This window comes from Embiotoca jacksoni, unplaced genomic scaffold (assembly GCF_022577435.1).
Source record: "Embiotoca jacksoni isolate LCO1_2020_lvr unplaced genomic scaffold, fEmbJac1.0.p SCAF_10, whole genome shotgun sequence".
Lineage (NCBI taxonomy): Eukaryota > Metazoa > Chordata > Actinopteri > Embiotocidae > Embiotoca > Embiotoca jacksoni.
The window spans coordinates 9677182-9695443 of record NW_027185230.1 but is presented as its reverse complement, the minus strand read 5'-3'; the positions used below and the strand labels follow the sequence as shown (position 1 = coordinate 9695443).

At 42.3% G+C, this 18262-nt stretch overlaps 3 protein-coding genes across 3 annotated transcripts; 2 read left to right on the top strand and 1 right to left on the bottom strand.

Moving 5' to 3' along the window:
- Positions 1-310: 310 nt before the first annotated feature.
- f2rl1.2 (coagulation factor II (thrombin) receptor-like 1, tandem duplicate 2) lies at positions 311-2663 on the top strand. The gene is made up of 2 exons (XM_069164985.1): positions 311-482; positions 1087-2663. The coding sequence occupies exons 1-2, from the start codon at positions 404-406 to the stop codon at positions 2187-2189; spliced, it is 1182 nt and encodes a 393-aa protein (XP_069021086.1). The 5' UTR covers positions 311-403; the 3' UTR covers positions 2190-2663.
- Positions 2664-4930: 2267 nt separating this feature from the next.
- On the bottom strand, positions 4931-6399 carry ch25hl2 (cholesterol 25-hydroxylase like 2). The gene has a single exon (XM_069164996.1). The coding sequence runs from the start codon at positions 6267-6269 to the stop codon at positions 5403-5405; it is 867 nt and encodes a 288-aa protein (XP_069021097.1). The 5' UTR covers positions 6270-6399; the 3' UTR covers positions 4931-5402.
- Positions 6400-13017: 6618 nt separating this feature from the next.
- On the top strand, positions 13018-15887 carry s100z (S100 calcium binding protein Z). The gene is made up of 3 exons (XM_069159744.1): positions 13018-13176; positions 13274-13446; positions 14931-15887. The coding sequence occupies exons 2-3, from the start codon at positions 13306-13308 to the stop codon at positions 15081-15083; spliced, it is 294 nt and encodes a 97-aa protein (XP_069015845.1). The 5' UTR covers positions 13018-13176; positions 13274-13305; the 3' UTR covers positions 15084-15887.
- The last annotated feature ends 2375 nt before the right edge of the window (positions 15888-18262 follow it).

Here is an 18262-nt window from a genome sequence, read left to right as displayed (position 1 = left end):
CACGAAACTGAGTTTCAACCCGAAATAAAGAAAAAAAGAACCATTTAAAAAAAAAAAAAAAAAGAGCTGAAATCAACACCCTCGCAGACAGAACAGGTAAATATCAGTGATGTGTTTTACGAAACATAATATTGATCTGAAACGTATTCAACGTGTTTACTGTTTGTGTGTTTTCTTGCTCTCTAAAATTCACTGAAACCCGTTGAAGGGAAACCCATCCCGGTGCGTCAGATCTGGTGGACCGGGGTGGAGATGACGTCAGGGCTCCACGGGGCGGGCACGAAGGCAGGTAGTCTCGGGGTGTGTCCTCGCGTCCTCAGAGCTCCTCGGACGTTTAAAGAGGCTCGTCGGAGGGAGAAACCGTGAAAAGAGAAGTCAAACGGAGACGGGCTGAAACGTAGAGATGGCTCCGACTCGGGTTTTGTCGCTGCTGTTGGTTTTCTGCTGCTTTTCTGCCTCAAACGCCTCAAACGCCTCGACAGGTAAGACCGGAAGTTACTCTGCTGTTTTGTTCGCGTCGTAGTTGTGGGTTCGTTTGGGGACAGACTGCGGGAGACGCAAACAATCGTGTCGAAAGAAAGTTCAATTATTTCCGGTTCTCTATTCATGTTTAAATATTTAAAGCCTAGTATGTTAAAAAAAAAAAAAACCTGTTGACGGAATTAAGAGTTTAAGAGAATTAAGTTTTGTTTGACAGAGTTGATAGTTTTAACCTTGGGATGTGGTCAGCTTCTAAACAAACCCTCCCTGGAATATCAGGAAATGAAGCGTATCTAATATTTAAAAAAAAAAAAAAAATGTATTGGAAAATAATATTTACGAAGAGTTACTGAGGCTATTTGATGGTAAATTAAGACGCTTTTATCCTCCCAACAAATTCTGTTATCTGTCTGTCTGTCAATCACAGTCCGAAGCCTAAAGTATAGAGCTTGAAAAGCAGTAAACCTGTCTAATAAGAAATATAAATGGTTGACTTTAAAAAAAAAAAAAAAAAAAAAAAAAATATTTTTAAAAATCACTAAATGATATTCTGTCTGTTTGAGAAACCCCTAATATGTGTAATCTCGTGATGTATTTTCGGTATAGGAAACTTTAAAGGTCGAGGGTTTTTCGGGATTGTCGACCCAGCAAACAAAGGCCGAATTGTCGTGGATCCCGCCGCAGCCGAGACGCTGAGGAGCAGCCTCACCACCATCTTCTTCCCCATCTTCTACATCTTCGTGTTTGCGGTCGGACTTCCCGCCAACGGCGTGGCCATCTGGGTGTTCCTGTTCCGGACCAAGAAGAAGCACCCGTCGTCCATCTACATGGCCAACCTGGCCCTGGCCGACCTGCTCTTCATCGTCTGGATTCCCCTAAAAATCGTCTACCACTTCAACGGCAACAACTGGACCTTCGGCGAGCCGCTGTGCAAAGTCCTGGTGAGCTTCTTCTACGGCAACATGTACTGCTCGGTGCTGTTCATCGCCTGCCTGAGCGTGCAGCGCTACTGGGTCGTGGCCCACCCGCTGTCCCAGCAGAGGAAGAACAACAAGGTGGCCGTGGGCGTGTGCGCGTCGGTGTGGGCCTTCATCTGGCTCACCAGCGCGCCGCTGTACCTGTACGACCACACGGCCCGCCTCAAAGACCCCAACATCACCACCTGCCACGACGTCAGCGTCATACGCGACCTCTTCAGCCCCTTCGACTCCGTCAAGCTGCCCTACTACTACTTCATCTTCATGGGGACGGTGGTGTTCCTCGTGCCGTGCGCGGTGATCGTCGTGGCCTACGCTCTGCTGCTCCGAGTTCTGGGGAAGAACATGGACGACGACGCGGCGTCGAGGAAACGGCGGAAAGCCGTGCTGCTGATCGCCGTCGTCCTGGTCACGTTCCTGCTGTGCTTCGTCCCCAGCAACGTCATGCTGGTGGCCCACTACTCTCTGCTGAAGGACGGGGAGGTCAACAACGGGTACGCTTTCTACGTGTCCGCGCTGTGTCTGGCCAGTCTGAACAGCTGCCTCGACCCGTTCATCTACTACTTCGTGTCCGAGGACTTCAGGGACCACGTGAGGAACACGCTGCTGTGCAGGAGCAGCCGGACGGTGGAGAGGATGAGGGTGTCCTTCAGCTCCATGAAGTACTCCAGGAAGAGCCATTCCTACGTCACGGACGTCGGCGGGAACACGACGCAGAGCAGCTCCTGTTAGCGTACGCGCCGTCCTGTCGGCCTTTTTTTTTTTTTAATAAAAGACTTGAAGTCACCTCCGGGTGAACTCAAAGCGTCCCAGGATGAGTTTTAAATGTGAAGAAGACGACAATCTTCATCAACAGCTGCAGCATTGTGCCAAAATGTGAAATTGTTTCTTTCATTTTTCTCGATATAAACGGAGAGAAATACTGTCAAAGACTCGTATATAGTATAAAATATTTTTTTTTTTTAAAAATCGGACTGACTTTATTGCTGCTTTGAAGACTTAATGTCGTCCACATTAATCTGGTGCAACTGAGAATATATCGAACGCCAGTGCCATGAAATGTTATTTAAATTTTTACATTCTTGCAGCTAAGCATGTTTTATATCGTCGTTTTGTGCTGCAGCTTTTACTTTTATCAGGTTTTAAAGTTGAGGGAGCTGTGTGATGTTGTTACACAGTTGTTAAATAAAGGCTGAAACAGCAGGATGCAGTTTCTGTGATACTCCTTTTGTACTGTTGAGTCACCGACTCCTGTCCTGAAGACTCCTGGAGACGTTTGGAATTTGTGGAATGTGTTGTTTTGAAATTCGGGGTCATACCGTGTAGGAACCCGTTCTTTAAAGGAGGGCTTTAGATGTTAATCTTTTCGGATATTTTTGGAGAAAATAGTTTGACAGGGAGGAGTGTTAGAGTGGGTTGTAGAATGTTTGCCAGTGTGACGAGGCATCTTTCAGGATGATGTCAGCAGACCGTCCGCCATCAGGTTTCTGTGTCGGATCACGTCTCGCACCGATTTCAGACATAAACACTCGACATTCAAAACGGATATCTTGACTTTCGTAGTTGTTTTTAATTTGCTGCCCACATCAGTTTTTGGTCTTTTTCTTGGTTTCAGCGTTTTTGTTTCGCATTTTATTTTCAGGTGGGAACCCACCTTCTTCTAAAAGACAATAGAGTCGACAGAGGGGCATTGTAAACCAAAGTTAATCCTCTTTGCGCTTGTTTGTCTTCAGATAAGGGGTAAGGGCGCCGGCTGTGTGAATGACCTAGGACCCCAACCGAGGAGCCTTCCTTGCTGTTTTTAAATGGGTGAATGGATTGTAGTGGAGTGTCTCTTACCTTTTGTCAGCAGTCTGAGTTGAATACCTTCCTTTGACATGGTGGGGGAGGAGCCACGCCCTGTCTGTGTTACATTTACACAGCAGCTGTCTGGGGTTAGTGTGTTACACTGTGACCAGGACAAAGAAAAAAGAAAGAAGATAAATCACAAAGCACCCTGTGGCTGAAAAGGGTTTATATATTAGCATATCTTTATAGGTTAAAGATGAGTAATATAACCTCCAGGTTTATCATGTAGATGGAAAGAGTTGACATGCAGGGAGGGGCACTTCCTGTAACATATTTTATGAGGACGAACTCTTCTGCGGGAAACAAAGACGTGTTTATTCAGCCTGGATAAGAACATTAGGTTCTCTTTTATATTAGCAAGTTTGGGGTCTTTTCTACACAACTGAATCAATATTTCACTGCAGCCATGAGAGACAGTGTTGAATGAATGGAAAGGTTTGCATTATTATGGGCTGTGATTGTACCATGTGCACATTTAAAATGGCTGCACAACAAAAAAAATTGCTGCGTATTGTCTCATTTGTTTAACCCCAAACTAAAGTCTTTTTTTTTTTTTTTTTTTTTTTTTTTTTTTTTTTACTTTACTAAACAAAATGTAAATATAAAACAATGCAGACAAGTTCTCAATATGATACACAGAAAAACAAGCATGTGCATTTAAATAAGTACAATTATAACGTAAAAATAAAAAATACAGGTGACAGATAGACTCCATTAATGTGAAATTACGATGAAAAACGAATTAAAAACATGTCATTCCTTCCTCAACCAAAAGTCAAAAGTGTGAAACTTCTGTTATATTTACATGGAGCTGAGCTAGTTGTCTCCCCCTGTTTGCAGTCTTAGTGCCAAGCTGAGCTAACTGTCTGTAACTTCATGTGTAGCTGAGTGAGATCGGATTTCTGATTGTACTCTGGGTGAGAAGTTTCTGAGATGTTGAACTATTCAGTGCAGTCTGAATGCGGTGTTTCTAAAATAAGCGTGACCTGTTGCAACAGGCAATTCAACAAAAACCCGTTGAACCAGTTCTGACTGCAGTCTTCCATCACACTGGGTGTGTGTGTGTGTGTGTGTGTCTGTGTGTGTGTGTGTCTGTGTGTGTGTGTTGGTAGGAACAGTGACCTCTGCTGGTTCCTGTGTTGAAGTTGAGTTCATATTATATGTACTGTATGTATAATCTATTAATCATTCTGCAAAAGTAAAGTGGGCAGACTTTTTATTTATTTTATAATTTAATAACTACGACTATGTGATTTGACGTTTTCATTTTTGCTAAAATATAAAATGTGTACTAGAGAAGTTTATCACATTATAATCCCTGCTGCTGAAAACACAGACGTCCTAAAATTAAAAAAAAAAAAAAAAAACTACTACGGTTTTATTTTTACATTTAAAGACTATGCGTGACAGGGATATTCTCTTTTGGAGAGTTTAATGAAGAACTCCTCCAGCGAGAGCTTCGAACAGAGGACGGTAGATTAGTATTGCGGCCACGCATCATCGCTGGGATGCAGCTAAAAGACCGCTATTCATGTGTGCGAGTGAGAGGGTGGGCGAGAGAAAGAATGTACGTGCTAACGTGTGTGTAATCACTCTGACAGATCACACCACTGATCCACCGTCAGCAGAGAGCAGCTCGGTGCCGTTCAACACAACAAATCTCAAAGTACGAGCTTTTATTTTTGCTTCATTTTATTTTTCACGGTAGCTCCAAACACGTTGCACACATGTAGAAACTGACCTGAGAATGCCACGCAGACGGACAACAACACATCAATGGAAAATCTCTATGAATAAGAGATAAATGTACATAATACAACAGTACAGGATCAACTATACTATCATCGTACACAAACACACATTAGAACATTTTCTGATAACTTACCAGACAGTAAGAACAATGTTAAGAGTGATTATCAGCTCCTAAAATGTAAAGAATATTATCCATGTTCTGTTAGAAGTGGAAGAAACCAAAATAATGTGAGTGAATGATGTCAAAGAGAAAGGAAAGAGTGGAGAGAAGACACCAGATGAGAGCTGGTACAGAAGAGGCAGCTCTGAGTAACGGAGAGTCAGTAAGAGATTCATCGGAGCTCTTCAGTCTTTCCTCCCTCTCGTGTCGTCTGGCTGGCCGCAGGGAGCTGGCGTGGTGTCGGTGCCACCCAGCCAGTCCCAGTGGGAGAAGAACGGGGCAAAGTTGGTGCCAGGTCGCCGGTGGTGAGCGTCGTGCTTCGGAGCGCCGCCCCACAGGCCGAAGGGGACCAGGTTGTGCACGGCCCACGGGAAGTCGTAGCCGCAGTGATCCTCGGTGGACACGTAGACGTTGAAGACCATGAAGCCCCACGTTGTGAGGCAGTGGCACTGCAGCAGGATCGGGTCGACCGTGGCCCAGAACCCCACGCTGAACAACTCCCAGCCCGACAGGTACTGGGTGACCAGGCTGAACGGCTGGTTGTACTGGTGGTGCACGGCGTGGAAGGTGCGGTACAGCCAGGCAACCCGGTGGTGCAGCAGGTGCCACAGGTAGTACTGGAAGTCGAAGACCACCAGGCAGCCCAGGATGCCCAGGAGGAAGCTCCAGAGGCTGGGTGCCTCCCGGGGCAGAGGGGTCGGCGGCCTCCACAGCCACTGGGCCACGGCAGCAGGGAAGATGTAGAGCAGGTGGTTGTAGGTGGTGACGCCCAGCGTGGTCCAGATGTTGGGCATGGTGACGGGTCGGTCTGGATGCAGCCGGTACCGGTTGATGCGAGGCCAGGTGGGAGCCAGCAGGTCCAGCACAGTGTAGAGACCAACCAGGAAGAAGTAGGTGGTGACTGAGAGGACCACAGGGAAGAGAGGGCTACGCAGGAAGTCCTGGTGGTTCTGGAGGAGGTAGTCCCAAACGGGCTGCAGGACCAGGTCCTGGGACCGGTCCCCGGTCACGTTGTCCACATCCTCAGATCTGAGTAACCTGCCTGTGTTCATCACTAACTGGATGGCAGCCCTCTCGTCCAAAGAGGGCCGGTCCGAGAGGATTAATCCTTAACGAGCCCAGGAAAAGATAAAGAGGTTCAATCAGCCTCCTCCTATAGGTTAAGCAACCGCAAAATTGTCTGATGATGTTGTGCCAAATTGGAATGCTGGACTGTCTTAGCCTCTTATGTATGTTCAAGCCCCACCTCCACCCCCCCACCACCCTCTGCATTTTAAAAGAAGGCGCTCTGTAAAGGCCCTTTTTCATGGGCACAAGGAGCGCAGCCAGGACTCAGGAGTCGGGCCGCAGCAGCGCTCATTTTTGTCCCAAATCATGGAGAGAGAGCTTCCGCCTTCCTGTGAACTTCACTTGGTCACAAAAAAACAAAAAAAAAAACAACCCAACGAGGGCTCATATGTCAGCTGTTAACTTTAACTGAAGAAAAACATGAATCACACCACAGTGAGTTATATTCGCTCTCTCTCTCTCTCTCTCTCTCTCTCTCACACACACACACACACACACACACACACACACACACACACACACACACACACACACACACACACACACACACACACAAAACAGGCGCTCCAAACGGGTAATTAATCATCGAGAAGTTGTCAAATGAGACATTCATTCAAAAGCACTTCCTCTCTGATGCTGAATAAAAGCTTCGGCTGGTTTGAGTCTATTTACAGAAAAAAAAAAAAAAAAAAAGATTTCATTGATCAAAACTGAACTGGAGACGACAACTTTTGTTTCTGTGGTGCAGAAAGATGACATTTTATTGAATAACATGTGCTCTGGATGTGGTCAAGACAGTCATTATCAAAAGAAATCTTGTTTACAAGAGTTTATTACCACGTACTTCGGAAAAGCCGTCGTGATACCGTCCCAACACGAGGTGCATTTAGTTCTTATCAAGGTTGGAAGAAACAAATGAAGTTTAATTCAATTTACTCAGTAATTTTTAAGAATTTGTTATCTCGAATATTTTGTGTTAGGTGACTAAACCTAAACCATTATTTTGCCACTATACGCCTCCCTGCTAGGAGACCTCCCATGATGCACTGGGGAGGTCTTTCACTCTCCACACATTTATATGCCAGAATTACAAAACGTTATATCTCCTCAGTAGTTTACTTTTTTTGTTCTCTCTCTCTCTCTCTCTCTCCCGGTACCTTTCTGCATGTGTTTCTGGCTCTGGAGTTGCACGTTTCAGATGTATGCTGTTCTTTTCTGTCTCCGCTCTCCGCTTACCCATGATGCAGTTGGACCATGATGGCGGAGGGGCTGGCGGGCTCAGCGAGGAGGATGAGGAGAGGGAGAAAGACAACGCCGATAGTGGAGCTCAGTGTAGGACTTGTGGTGAGCTAAGAAACTAACAATAATAACAACAACATTGAGAGGTGACGATAATTAACATTAGGCTGCATGCTACCGCAGGAGCCCTCTAAGGTCATGTTGATAAAACTGAGCAAAATAAACACGAGCAGTGAACAAACTAGTTAAATTATGGTGATAACATGACAGTAAAATATAACTGTACTCCTAAATTAGCTGCTTTCCACTTCTCTAAATGCAAATGCAGTTTAACATTTGCCGGCAGCCAGTAATCTAGCCTCTTTATGTTTTACACAGAGCTAAAGATGTTTTTTTTTTAATGTTGTGTTTTTGGAGAAATATAATTATTTTGTGAACTATTTATCAACATTAGTGAGTTAGCTGGCAGCGTTTAGTTTGATTTATTTATGTATGAGGCTACAAGCATATCAGTGCTGTTTTAGAACTGAAAAACGAGTTTGGAAACCAGTTTTTTAAAATTTGGTTTTACAGTTTCTGCAGTGGTACTTTTATCATGAACACGTGAATCATCTGATTGATCATTTATCATATCTACTCTCTCCCTCTTAATACAGGATCCATCCAAGAAGTTCAGAGGCCTCCTTTTAACTTTGCAAGTTTTAAAATGTGTTCAAAGCGTCTTTATCTGTCAGATCATGTGATCAATCAGTCATCACGTGGACTTTCTCTTCCTCACAGGATGCCATCGATCGGATTCTTCGCAGTAGACAACTTTACAACCCCTCTTATTAAAAGGTATTTATGATTTTTCGTCTCTTTTAATCTACATGAATTCCTTTTTACACGTTAAAAGGTTTAGTGTTTTTAGGGATTAGTGCTCCTCACATATTCTGTTGGAAGAAATTTATTTTGGTCCCTAGAGCTGGTCCTTTCTGTTTAATATAAAAATAAATAAAATGTATGATATATAATGGGAATGTATAATAGAAACAGGATGTGCTTTGCAAAATTATTGTAAATGTAGGTCTACCACAGGGCATTAACAAAATCATAAAGTACACTTTCAGTACACGTTCTGATTTCCGCCAGTAGAGGGCAGCAAATGTCAAGTCTTAATCAAACGGTCACAGATGACACCCGTCAATAAAACCAACGTCTAACTAATGATGCACACTGTGACTTGTGGAAAACTCGAGCTGGTTAAACTTTGTTGTTGGAGTCCAGATTTGCAGCCAAGAAAATGTATGTTTCCACACCACGTGAAATTGATTTATGATATTTATCTTCACAATTCAGACAATATATTGGTGACAATGAAAGTGGCCTATTCAGTAACAGTGATTATTTTTTTATTTTTTTAAAAAAGCTACTTGAGTGATTGCAGAGCTCTGTGATTCATCAATAACATGCAGCGATGACGTGCAGAATGCTGCATGTTGTCTGGAGATTCTCTTCTAACCTCAGGCTTAATGTTTCCTGTGGATCCTTCATATCAAGTCAAACACAGAAAAAAAAAAATAACAGTGAAAGTCACAGAAGTAAAAAAAAAAATATAAATAACAGTTAGCTTCAGGCAGCAGATCTGACCGCCATCTGACCCACAAGTATGAACTCTTTCAAGGAATACAGTTTGGTTGTTGCCACGTTGTCAGATATGATAAGAAAAAGTGTCCGAGGGGAAAAATAAGGACAATCACAAACAATCACAGACGTTACCGAAGGTGTTGGTGACATCAATGAGAAGTGGAGCTTCACCACATCACTACTGAGCACCGCTCGGTGTCTGAGGAGACGATGACGGGGTGTGAGCCTCGCTTCACTCGTGAGGGAGAAAATAGACGCAACTCTGCTACAAGAGAGTCCAGGAAATGATGTGATCTCATTTATGGGCCAGTGAAGACAGGTTTGTACTAATGTGAAACTGTTGCAGTTAGAAAGTAAAGAGTGATGCCGCTGCGGAGAAACAACCGTCATCATCGGATCAGTGACATCTTTCAAATCACTTCTTAAAACTTATCTCTTTAGAAAAGCTTCTTATTAATTCTAAGCACACTTTTTGACTTTTTTCCTGCCTCTAAGACTTCCAATGTATTGTATTTTTAATTGTTGCTCTTGTCATATTTCTGCCTGGTTTTATTTGCCTATTTTATAAGTGCCGTCTAAATAAACTTTTATTATTATTATTATGATTATTATTCATCACTATAAAGCAACAAAAATGATCAATGAAGTTCAGGCGGTGAGAAATCCTCCTTAAATCGCTATCTATACTCAAACAGGTTGACAACTACGGTAATACTTCAGACCAGAACTTTCACTGGTGAAAAATTTGACTTAAAATGAATCTTATATACAATATTGTCAATATTGTCAGGTCTCGGTCCTACTATGTAAAATATCCTGAGATGACGTGTTAATATTTGGCACTGCAGAAATAAAACAGACTTGTTCAGTATCTTAACTGAACCACTTTCTCTGTGCTGCAGGACTGCAGGTCAAACAGGTTTGAAACATCATCAACATCTCCTCTGTCGTCATAGTGACCTTGAAGATGCTGCACACGACCTGATGGTTCACCAGAGGATATGAAATGATTCATCACCTGTCAGGTAGGAAGCAGACACACTTTTATTTATTTATTTATTTTTTGTCCTTATAGGACCACAAACAGGACTTTAAAACCCACGTTAAATGGCACTTGAACCCAGTGTCAGTCATGTTTTGTGTTTTTGTCAAAGGGTATATAAAGTCATGTTTAATAAATTATGATTAAATTAGAAGAGCACCGTGGTCATTAAAATAAATTTTTTCTTGTGTAAATCCTTCCATGAAAAAAGATGTTCAGTGCAGTAGATTATAGACATGCATCATTAAGATTAAAGGAAAAAAAAATATTTTCTAATAAAAGATGTAGAGAGAGAACCGTGGCTTTTCATATTCTAATAAAACAACTCAATGGAAAATAATTTACTTTCTATTGCTGAACATGTAAAAACATTATCCGTCCATTATCTATACCCGCTTTATCCTGAACAGGGTCACGGGGGGCTGGAGCCTATCCCAGCCCACTTTGGGCGAAGGCAGGGTACAACCTAGACAAGTCGCCAGTCAGGGCCAACACGTAGAGACACACGGAAACAAAGACCATTCACGCTCTCATTCACACCTAAGGGCAATTTGTAGAACCACCAATTAACCTGAGACACATGTTTTTTGGATGGTGGGAGGAAGCCGGAGTACCCGGAGAGAACCCACGCAGGCACAGGGAGAACATGCAAACTCCACACAGAAAGGCCCAGATTCAAACCCAGAACCTTTTTACTGTGAGGCGACAATGCTAACCACTGCACCACTGTGCCGCCCGTAAAAACATTATATTTTGTGCAAAGCTGATCTCTAAAATAACTCACTAATCTAAAAAAAAAAAAAAAAAAACACTTGAGCGTTTGATGCGGCGTCAGTTTGTGTCGGATGTTTCACTTCCTGTGCAACATTTACTACCTGCAGCTGTGAGGGAAAATGTTTCATCACCTTAACAAATGGAAAGTTATTTTCTTTGGGGCAGCGAGTGGAAGAAAAGTTAGAGGAGCAGCTGACAGCCAGCATCCCTCAGGTGCTGTCTTCAGGGGCTGAGGGCTGAATGGAGTGTTGTTCTCCACCGTCAGTAGTGACACAGTGACAGAGGAGGGGCGCTCACGTGTGAGAGCAACCGGCGGACACTAAATGACAAAGTACGAGAGCCGCAGAGGCTAAAAATAAACCCAACGATGAGAACGTGACGAGTTTGAAGCACAAGGTGAAACTGAGAAAACAGGAACAAGAGAAACAGCAAAGACAAACTCTTTTTTTTATACCTAAATAAAATGAAATGAAATGAATTAAAACCACCGAGCCTAGGAGGCAGAAACATGTTTATATCCACAGCTAGAACTAAATATCCTACTTACAATAAGATGGATTTATACAGATTTGGCAAAGCTATTAATAAGCAACAAAAAAAAACATGTATATTTGTGGAGGAAAGTAACTTTAAGGCAAACGTTGTTTATTGTTTAGCACTTTGAACAAGACAGGATATAAACATAAAACTATACAGAATAAAAAAAAGATCAAACCAGAGAGCAAAAAAAACAACCCTGCAGTGCAAGAAACAGATGAATCATTTTTTGCCTTTTTTGAAATAGTTTCAGGAATTTGAAGTGAAATGAGCTAAATTCCAGATAATCGGGACGAGCAGCTTCATGTTCATGTTACTGTAGATGTTGAACTCAGCAAGCTTCCTGTCTGAATTAAATCATCAGAGCAGGAACAAGTCCGACAGAAGAACATGCTGTATTTTGGTAAAAGTGGTGATATGATGTAAAAACGCTCCATTATTATAAAGAAGAGTTCTTTAATTCAAAATGTTACTGAGGTTCAAGGACACAAGTTCATCAAATCAGCAAAGTGCACTGAGAATATAGGAGTAAAAGCCAGATTAGCACATATTATATTGGATTATTATTACACATACATTAACATATATGTAGCATTTTAAGCAGCTATGATGGAGCTGATACACATTTTATACTCTTTACTGAGACTTAATAGTATTTTTGAACAGTCAGACCTTTTTATTTCAAGTGTGCAAGAACTTTGCAGTTATTATTGTAGTTTTATTTATATGTCAAATACATGGAGTGAAGTAAAAAAATACAATAATATCCAGTGAAATGTAGCTGTGTGTATGCAAGATTACAAAGTCACAGAATAACTAAAGTACGTGAGGAAAACTTAAATTTGTTTTTGAGTAAATGTACTGTTAATATTCAAACAGCTCCCATTTTACACTTATCAGCAGTGTATATGAATATTTAATAAATAGTTTATGCCACTGTGCTAACACTGTAATATGTTAATCAGTTACAGCCGAGCACATAAGGAAAATATTTTAATGAATATTTCTGTCCATTTAAAGTAAACAGAAACCTCCATCGTCCCCTGAGCATATTCACCTCCATCTTTTTCCACATAATATTTTCTCCTGAGCTGAATCTCAGGACATGAGGACATGAAAGCTGGAAAATTTGACAAAAAACTCAGGACAGTCATAATAATAATTAAAAAAAAAATGATATTCTTTTTGCTTTATTGGCTCACGAACTCAAATAAATGCTTTAAGAAATAAAAGAGAGAAAATGAAAAAGCTGCAATAAGTTGAGTTATCGTTGAACGCAGAGATTCAACCCTCACGAGCTTGACCTTGTTTCTCCCGTGTTAGGGTGAACACACCTGATCAGGTGGACAGGTGTGTGATGCAGTATTACGCAGAGCCGGAGTCACCTCAGGTATAAAGTATAAAGTGTTACAGACGTGTGTGGAGGAACACGCGTGCCTCTGGCTCTGGTGAATCCCCGCGGGGCCTGCAGGGTTACATTGGTACATGTTTTGTTTTTCCACTTAACTCCGCTGATTAAAACCCGGAAAGGAAGACGGTTACCATGGGCGTCTCACCTGTGGAATTAATTAGCGCCAGAAAGATAGAGGTCGGCCCACTCAACGTCTCTCCACTTCCTAATAAACAAGCTTCGCCGCGGCGTCTCTCATCACATCTGCACGGACTCTAACCAGGTGAGAATTCCTCTCTCACACAGAACTACTCTGCTTCGTCCTCTTATTTACGTTATAGTTTAGAGTTAATTAAAGAGGTAAAACATTTGTTTTCCAGGAAACTACCCGAGCTTTTATCCTCCCAGCAGAATGCCGAGCCAGCTCGAGGGTGCGATGGACGCCCTGATAACGGTTTTCTACAACTACTCTGGAAACGACGGCGACAAATACAAACTGAACAAGGGCGAGCTGAAGGAACTGTTGAACAGCGAGCTCACCGACTTCCTCACGGTAACGTGGACGTTTACACATTATGATTACTTTAAATCAAAGCTGTTATGTCATGTAGGGGAGTTTTCAGGAAACACCCTCCTCTGTGTGAGTTTTAATTATTGGGAAAGTGTTAGTTCACCACAGACCCTTCACGTCCCCTGAACTGATCTTTAATGACCAACCCTGATTGTTGCAGTTTGCTTGAGGCTCTGTACGGCGCCGGAGGAGGCTTCGTCCACTGAAAAGTCTAATTAAATGATGCTGTTTCCAAAGATGTAGCCTTCTGACCTTGATGGAGGAAATAGTTTTTTCATTGATCGCTATCCTGCCGTCGAAGTGTAGCTGCTGGTGGCTCTCACATGGCAGCACCGTGTGAAATGAAGAGCTTGGAGGAGGAGATAGATGGGGTCATTAGAGATAAGTCTGGGTGCTCCTGAGTCGGTGTGATAGCAGAGCGACTTCCAGTGATTGAGACCAACACGTACGGCCGAGGTCTGAAAACCTCCTTCAGTTATCTCTCTCTGTCCTCCCTCATGCGGACAGGCAGCCTCAGGTGCTCACACATCATCCTCATCCTCATCCTCATCCTCATCATCATCATCATCATCATCATCATCAGTGGCCCATGTCACCTCCAAATATAGACACTCCCATGATGTCATCACATCCCCGTGGGCTGCAGTCACCTCTGAGAATAGACGCAGCGGCAGCGAGACGGTCAGCCTCAGCTTCCACCAGCAGATGCTTTTGACACCCGAGAACCAAAGCTGGACAGATTATTAGAGATATTATACACTATATTTATATTAAATGTTCCTTTATGGTGTGAGAAATGCATGCACGGAGGCTGCCGTCTGAGTGTGAGACAGGGTTTTGCAGGAAAGGAGAAAAGGTTGAAAGTCAGATTTGAAAACAAAATAGTAAATAAGTTTGGTATTTTTGAGGAATTCTGGGATTGTTTACTGATAAAACATGGCAGGAATTTTCATATATTTATTCCTTGATGCTGTCTGTTGTCAACTTTAACCAAATTAGGGCTTAAATGTAGCTTTGAGTCTTTTGAAAAAATGCATACTTTCCTGATTAAAATAAATCCCCCTTCATTGTTTGGGGGTGTTGACTTTAATGAGGAAAGATCAGCGCTGCCCGTGAGGTCGGAGGCTGGAAAAAAGGAAAGCCGTGTCTTGTTGGTCGATGCTGGAGGAGACGAGCGGAGCAGTAAATGTGCCGTGAGATCAGCTGCAGCTCTCGGGTCACCGAGCAGCGACATCGCTCTGCTGGACAGAGTCGTGTCGCACACAGACGCCAGCCCTCGCCTCGAGTCAGTGCTGAACTCCAATAACAATCAGGCCACAGCATGTGTGCGCGGATATTTCCCGTATTATGACCGCACGTTGAAGGTTTGTTTAATTGGCCAAAAGGGGATCCGAGGGGTCGATGCAGGTTTAAAATTCACAGGAGGGATCATTAACATGATTATTTCTCGTCTGCTCCATGTTCAGTCCCAGAAGGACCCGATGCTGGTGGAGAAAATCATGAACGACCTGGACTCTAACGAAGACAACGAGGTGGATTTCAATGAGTTTGTCGTGCTGGTCGCCGCCCTCACTGTCGCCTGCAATGACTTCTTCCAGCAGCAGAAGAAAACCAAGTAGATGTCTAGCTTTAATGCTTTAACACGTTTAATGTTCCATCAGATGAACCATTGGTGGTAGCATTTTCTGCAGTATACGGTTATTAATTAATATTTATGAACAACAAAAAAAACGTCTTACCAATTTACAGCCTGGAGCTGTTAAACAGTCACCTGATGTCACATTAGTCATTTTAAGATGTAGTGAAGTAATAACTCATCCGTGGAGTTGTTCGTGTCGTTTTTTTCTATCATTTATCAAACTGTTGTTTTCAAACTTTTAAACTGCTGTCAGCACAATTAATTCGGTGGCCTTTCCCGTAGAAAAAAAAGACGTCTTTGTCATCCAGAAATGTGGCTTTAAAACCTCCTTAGTTTTTGTCCCAGCTGAGACTCGAGTTTAAATGTCAAATGTTTGACATCTAATATTTTCCTGACGGTGCGTTTAGTGTGCCCCAGTTTATGTTCCTCAGAGAGAGAAATACTCGTTCCCCCTCCTGCTGACGTAAAGATGCACAGGACCACAGTGAATAATCCAAGGGTTGACTTTATGTGTCAGTGATGAGGGTTTAACTGTACACTCTCTGCAACATGTAATGCTTTTAAATATGTTTTGTGTTAAAGATTTTTCTTCTTTCCTTATGTATTTCGAAATATTTTAAAATCCCTAAATCTATTTGTTTTTGATTAATATGTGACTTTAAGCAACGGCTTTTCAAATGAAAACTTACCTGAAAAAATATTTCACTGCTACTGAAGACTGTGTGGCATCATGTAAAAACTAAAAGCAGTAAATAAACAGCACCGTACCCTCTGGAAACGAGAACATGTGACTTTTTTGGATTATTTCTCAAAAGGTAAACACTGATTAAAGAAAGTACTATATTCAAAATGATAATGGTTAATGGATCTTATTTGATATATATTCTATTATTAAATCATCCAAAAAACAAGTTCAGTAGTTTTGGTAGTAGTTGGTCATTAACTCTGCCAGTTTTTGGTTTGTTTGTTTTGTCAGCAGGATAACATTAAAACTACCGGCCAAATTTTCAGAAAACTTGGTAGGAGAGTGAAGCATGGACCAAAGGAGAAACGGTTAAATTTTGGATCACGTGGAACAGTGTTGAGGCAGATCCAAAAATCTTTTTTACCTTCTATTAACATTGCGAGATTGCCCGTTTGGCCTTCTAAATGTCATGAATCTTAAAATCCAGTCGATGGTGGTAAAGTTCAACCGCAACAAAACATAGGCCATTCTGATAAAATAAGATGGCTTTGATTTAAAACCCACATTCACGGGTACCAGAAATCCTCTCGGATACACTTTGCCCAAACTTAATGCAGCGAGCAGTTTTTATGGAGATACTGGGAGAGATATTCAGACACGCTGAATGACAGGCACACAGAGAGGGCCCTCCCATACGCAACGACCCACCAGGATTTGCCTCAGTTTTCCCAATGGCCAGTGCACTCGTGGACAGTGGTTTTAATGGGGGTGAAATATTATTAATTTAGGTATTTGGACCATGACAAGTTACAGTATATATAACCAAAACACCCTTTTGTAGATGGAGTGGAGTAAAAAAAAAAAAAGATATTTCCCTCTAAAATGTATAAATAAAGCAGCATAAAATGGAAGTATTTGAGGAAAGTACTTAAAAAAAAAAAAAAAAAAAAAGCCCCTCTGCTTGAGTAACTTCCCACAGCTGTGAGATGTGTGAAATGGGTGAGTGTGTGAGATGTGCGTGTGCGTGAGTGTGTGAGATTTGCGAGTGCGTGAGATGTGCGAGTATCTGCTATGGCGAGTCTCACTCAGCTTCCCCTCACCGGACCGCCTCACAAGGCGTGAGAGGCTGTGCTTTTTGGAAATGACTGTGGAGCATGTCTGGATGACGCATGGTGATCCCAACGCTCTCGGACCACCTGGGTCCAGCAGCATCAGCCGAACACACGGACGCGTCTTCCCTTCCAGCAGAGACGCTGTCCTCCTCCACCTGGAGGACAGGCGTGTAAATTGGGTTTTCTGAGGGTTTTCCTCTGTATGTCCGTTTCCCCAAAAGACAAGACCGTCAATCTGCAGTGACATTCTCAGCTGTGACATGGAGGAAAATTACTGAAGGAAAATACAGTGACAAGTGTGAAGCTTTTATGAGCGCAGATGGTGCTTGCGCAAACCCTCACTGTTACAATGCAATTTGTCTGTGATTGGCTGTAATCGAGCAGGATAATCACCATGGGAGAACGCCATGCAGTAATTATGTTTTTTCTTCCATTTTTAAAAGGTTGCAATCAATCCTAAGTGTCGTTTGATCATTTTAAATGTGGATATTTATATTCTCGCTCTTATTATTTCCCTCCACCTCTACATGTCTATTTCCTGTGAATGTTCAGGAACTGGCTTCCAGCACAGAAAAACGTATTCCCAGAGAACATAACGTTTGAGTCATCAGTCGGGACCAGCTCATTGCTTCCTGTGTCAGAAGCATCATGAAGTCCTGTCAGTGTGGGGGTAAAATTAGACAAATTATGCCTGGATATTAAGAAGCAGCATGACAAAAATACTTGCACCTGAGGTGCACGTGCAACTCTCACATTTTTCAGCCAGCTAAGAGGCAGTGTTGTCATCATTTTTCATCGAGATTAAAGTAAAGGTGAAACTACATTTGATAATGAGTTTGTTACTCAAAATGGATTTTCATTCTATTCAACCTTCATCCAGGAAAAAAAAAAAATCTCTTTTTTAACAGACTCCTGGCCAAGACAGGCAGCAGCACAAATTAAGAAGAAATAAAGTTAAACAGATTTACAACAAGACAAGCAGAACGGAAGTGATCATATTAGGATGATCTGGGGACAACTGAGCTTTTCAAGAGTCAGTTTCTAATTAATGACGAATTATTTTCAGATGGACCGCCAGAAAACTGATAAGACGGAGTGACTTTACTGAAGAAGACCATGATAACTTGTGGAAAAATTGTATTGACTATGTACTTGATGACAGAAGTTGAATGGGAGTCTATGGAGCCGGAGGCTTTATGGAGCCAACCTCTAGTGGCACTCGGTGGTATTGCAGCTTAAGGTACTTCTGCATCGGTCTCATTTTTCAGACCTGGAAGCTACGAACACTTTTATATAGTGTATTGTTCCTGCATCACCACACTGTGTTGGAGTGTGAACCAGATAGTTACTGCTGCTGGATTA

Excerpts from the sequence above, each read along its gene's own strand:
- s100z (XM_069159744.1), top strand. The coding sequence starts at position 13,306 with ATGCCGAGCCAGCTCGAGGGTGCGATGGACGCCCTGATAACGGTTTTC. Across the intron at positions 13,447-14,930 it reads AGCTCACCGACTTCCTCACG|TCCCAGAAGGACCCGATGCT; the intron begins GTAACGTGGACG and ends CTCCATGTTCAG.
- f2rl1.2 (XM_069164985.1), top strand. The coding sequence starts at position 404 with ATGGCTCCGACTCGGGTTTTGTCGCTGCTGTTGGTTTTCTGCTGCTTT. Across the intron at positions 483-1,086 it reads CGCCTCAAACGCCTCGACAG|GAAACTTTAAAGGTCGAGGG; the intron begins GTAAGACCGGAA and ends TTTTCGGTATAG.
- ch25hl2 (XM_069164996.1), bottom strand. The coding sequence starts at position 6,269 with ATGAACACAGGCAGGTTACTCAGATCTGAGGATGTGGACAACGTGACC.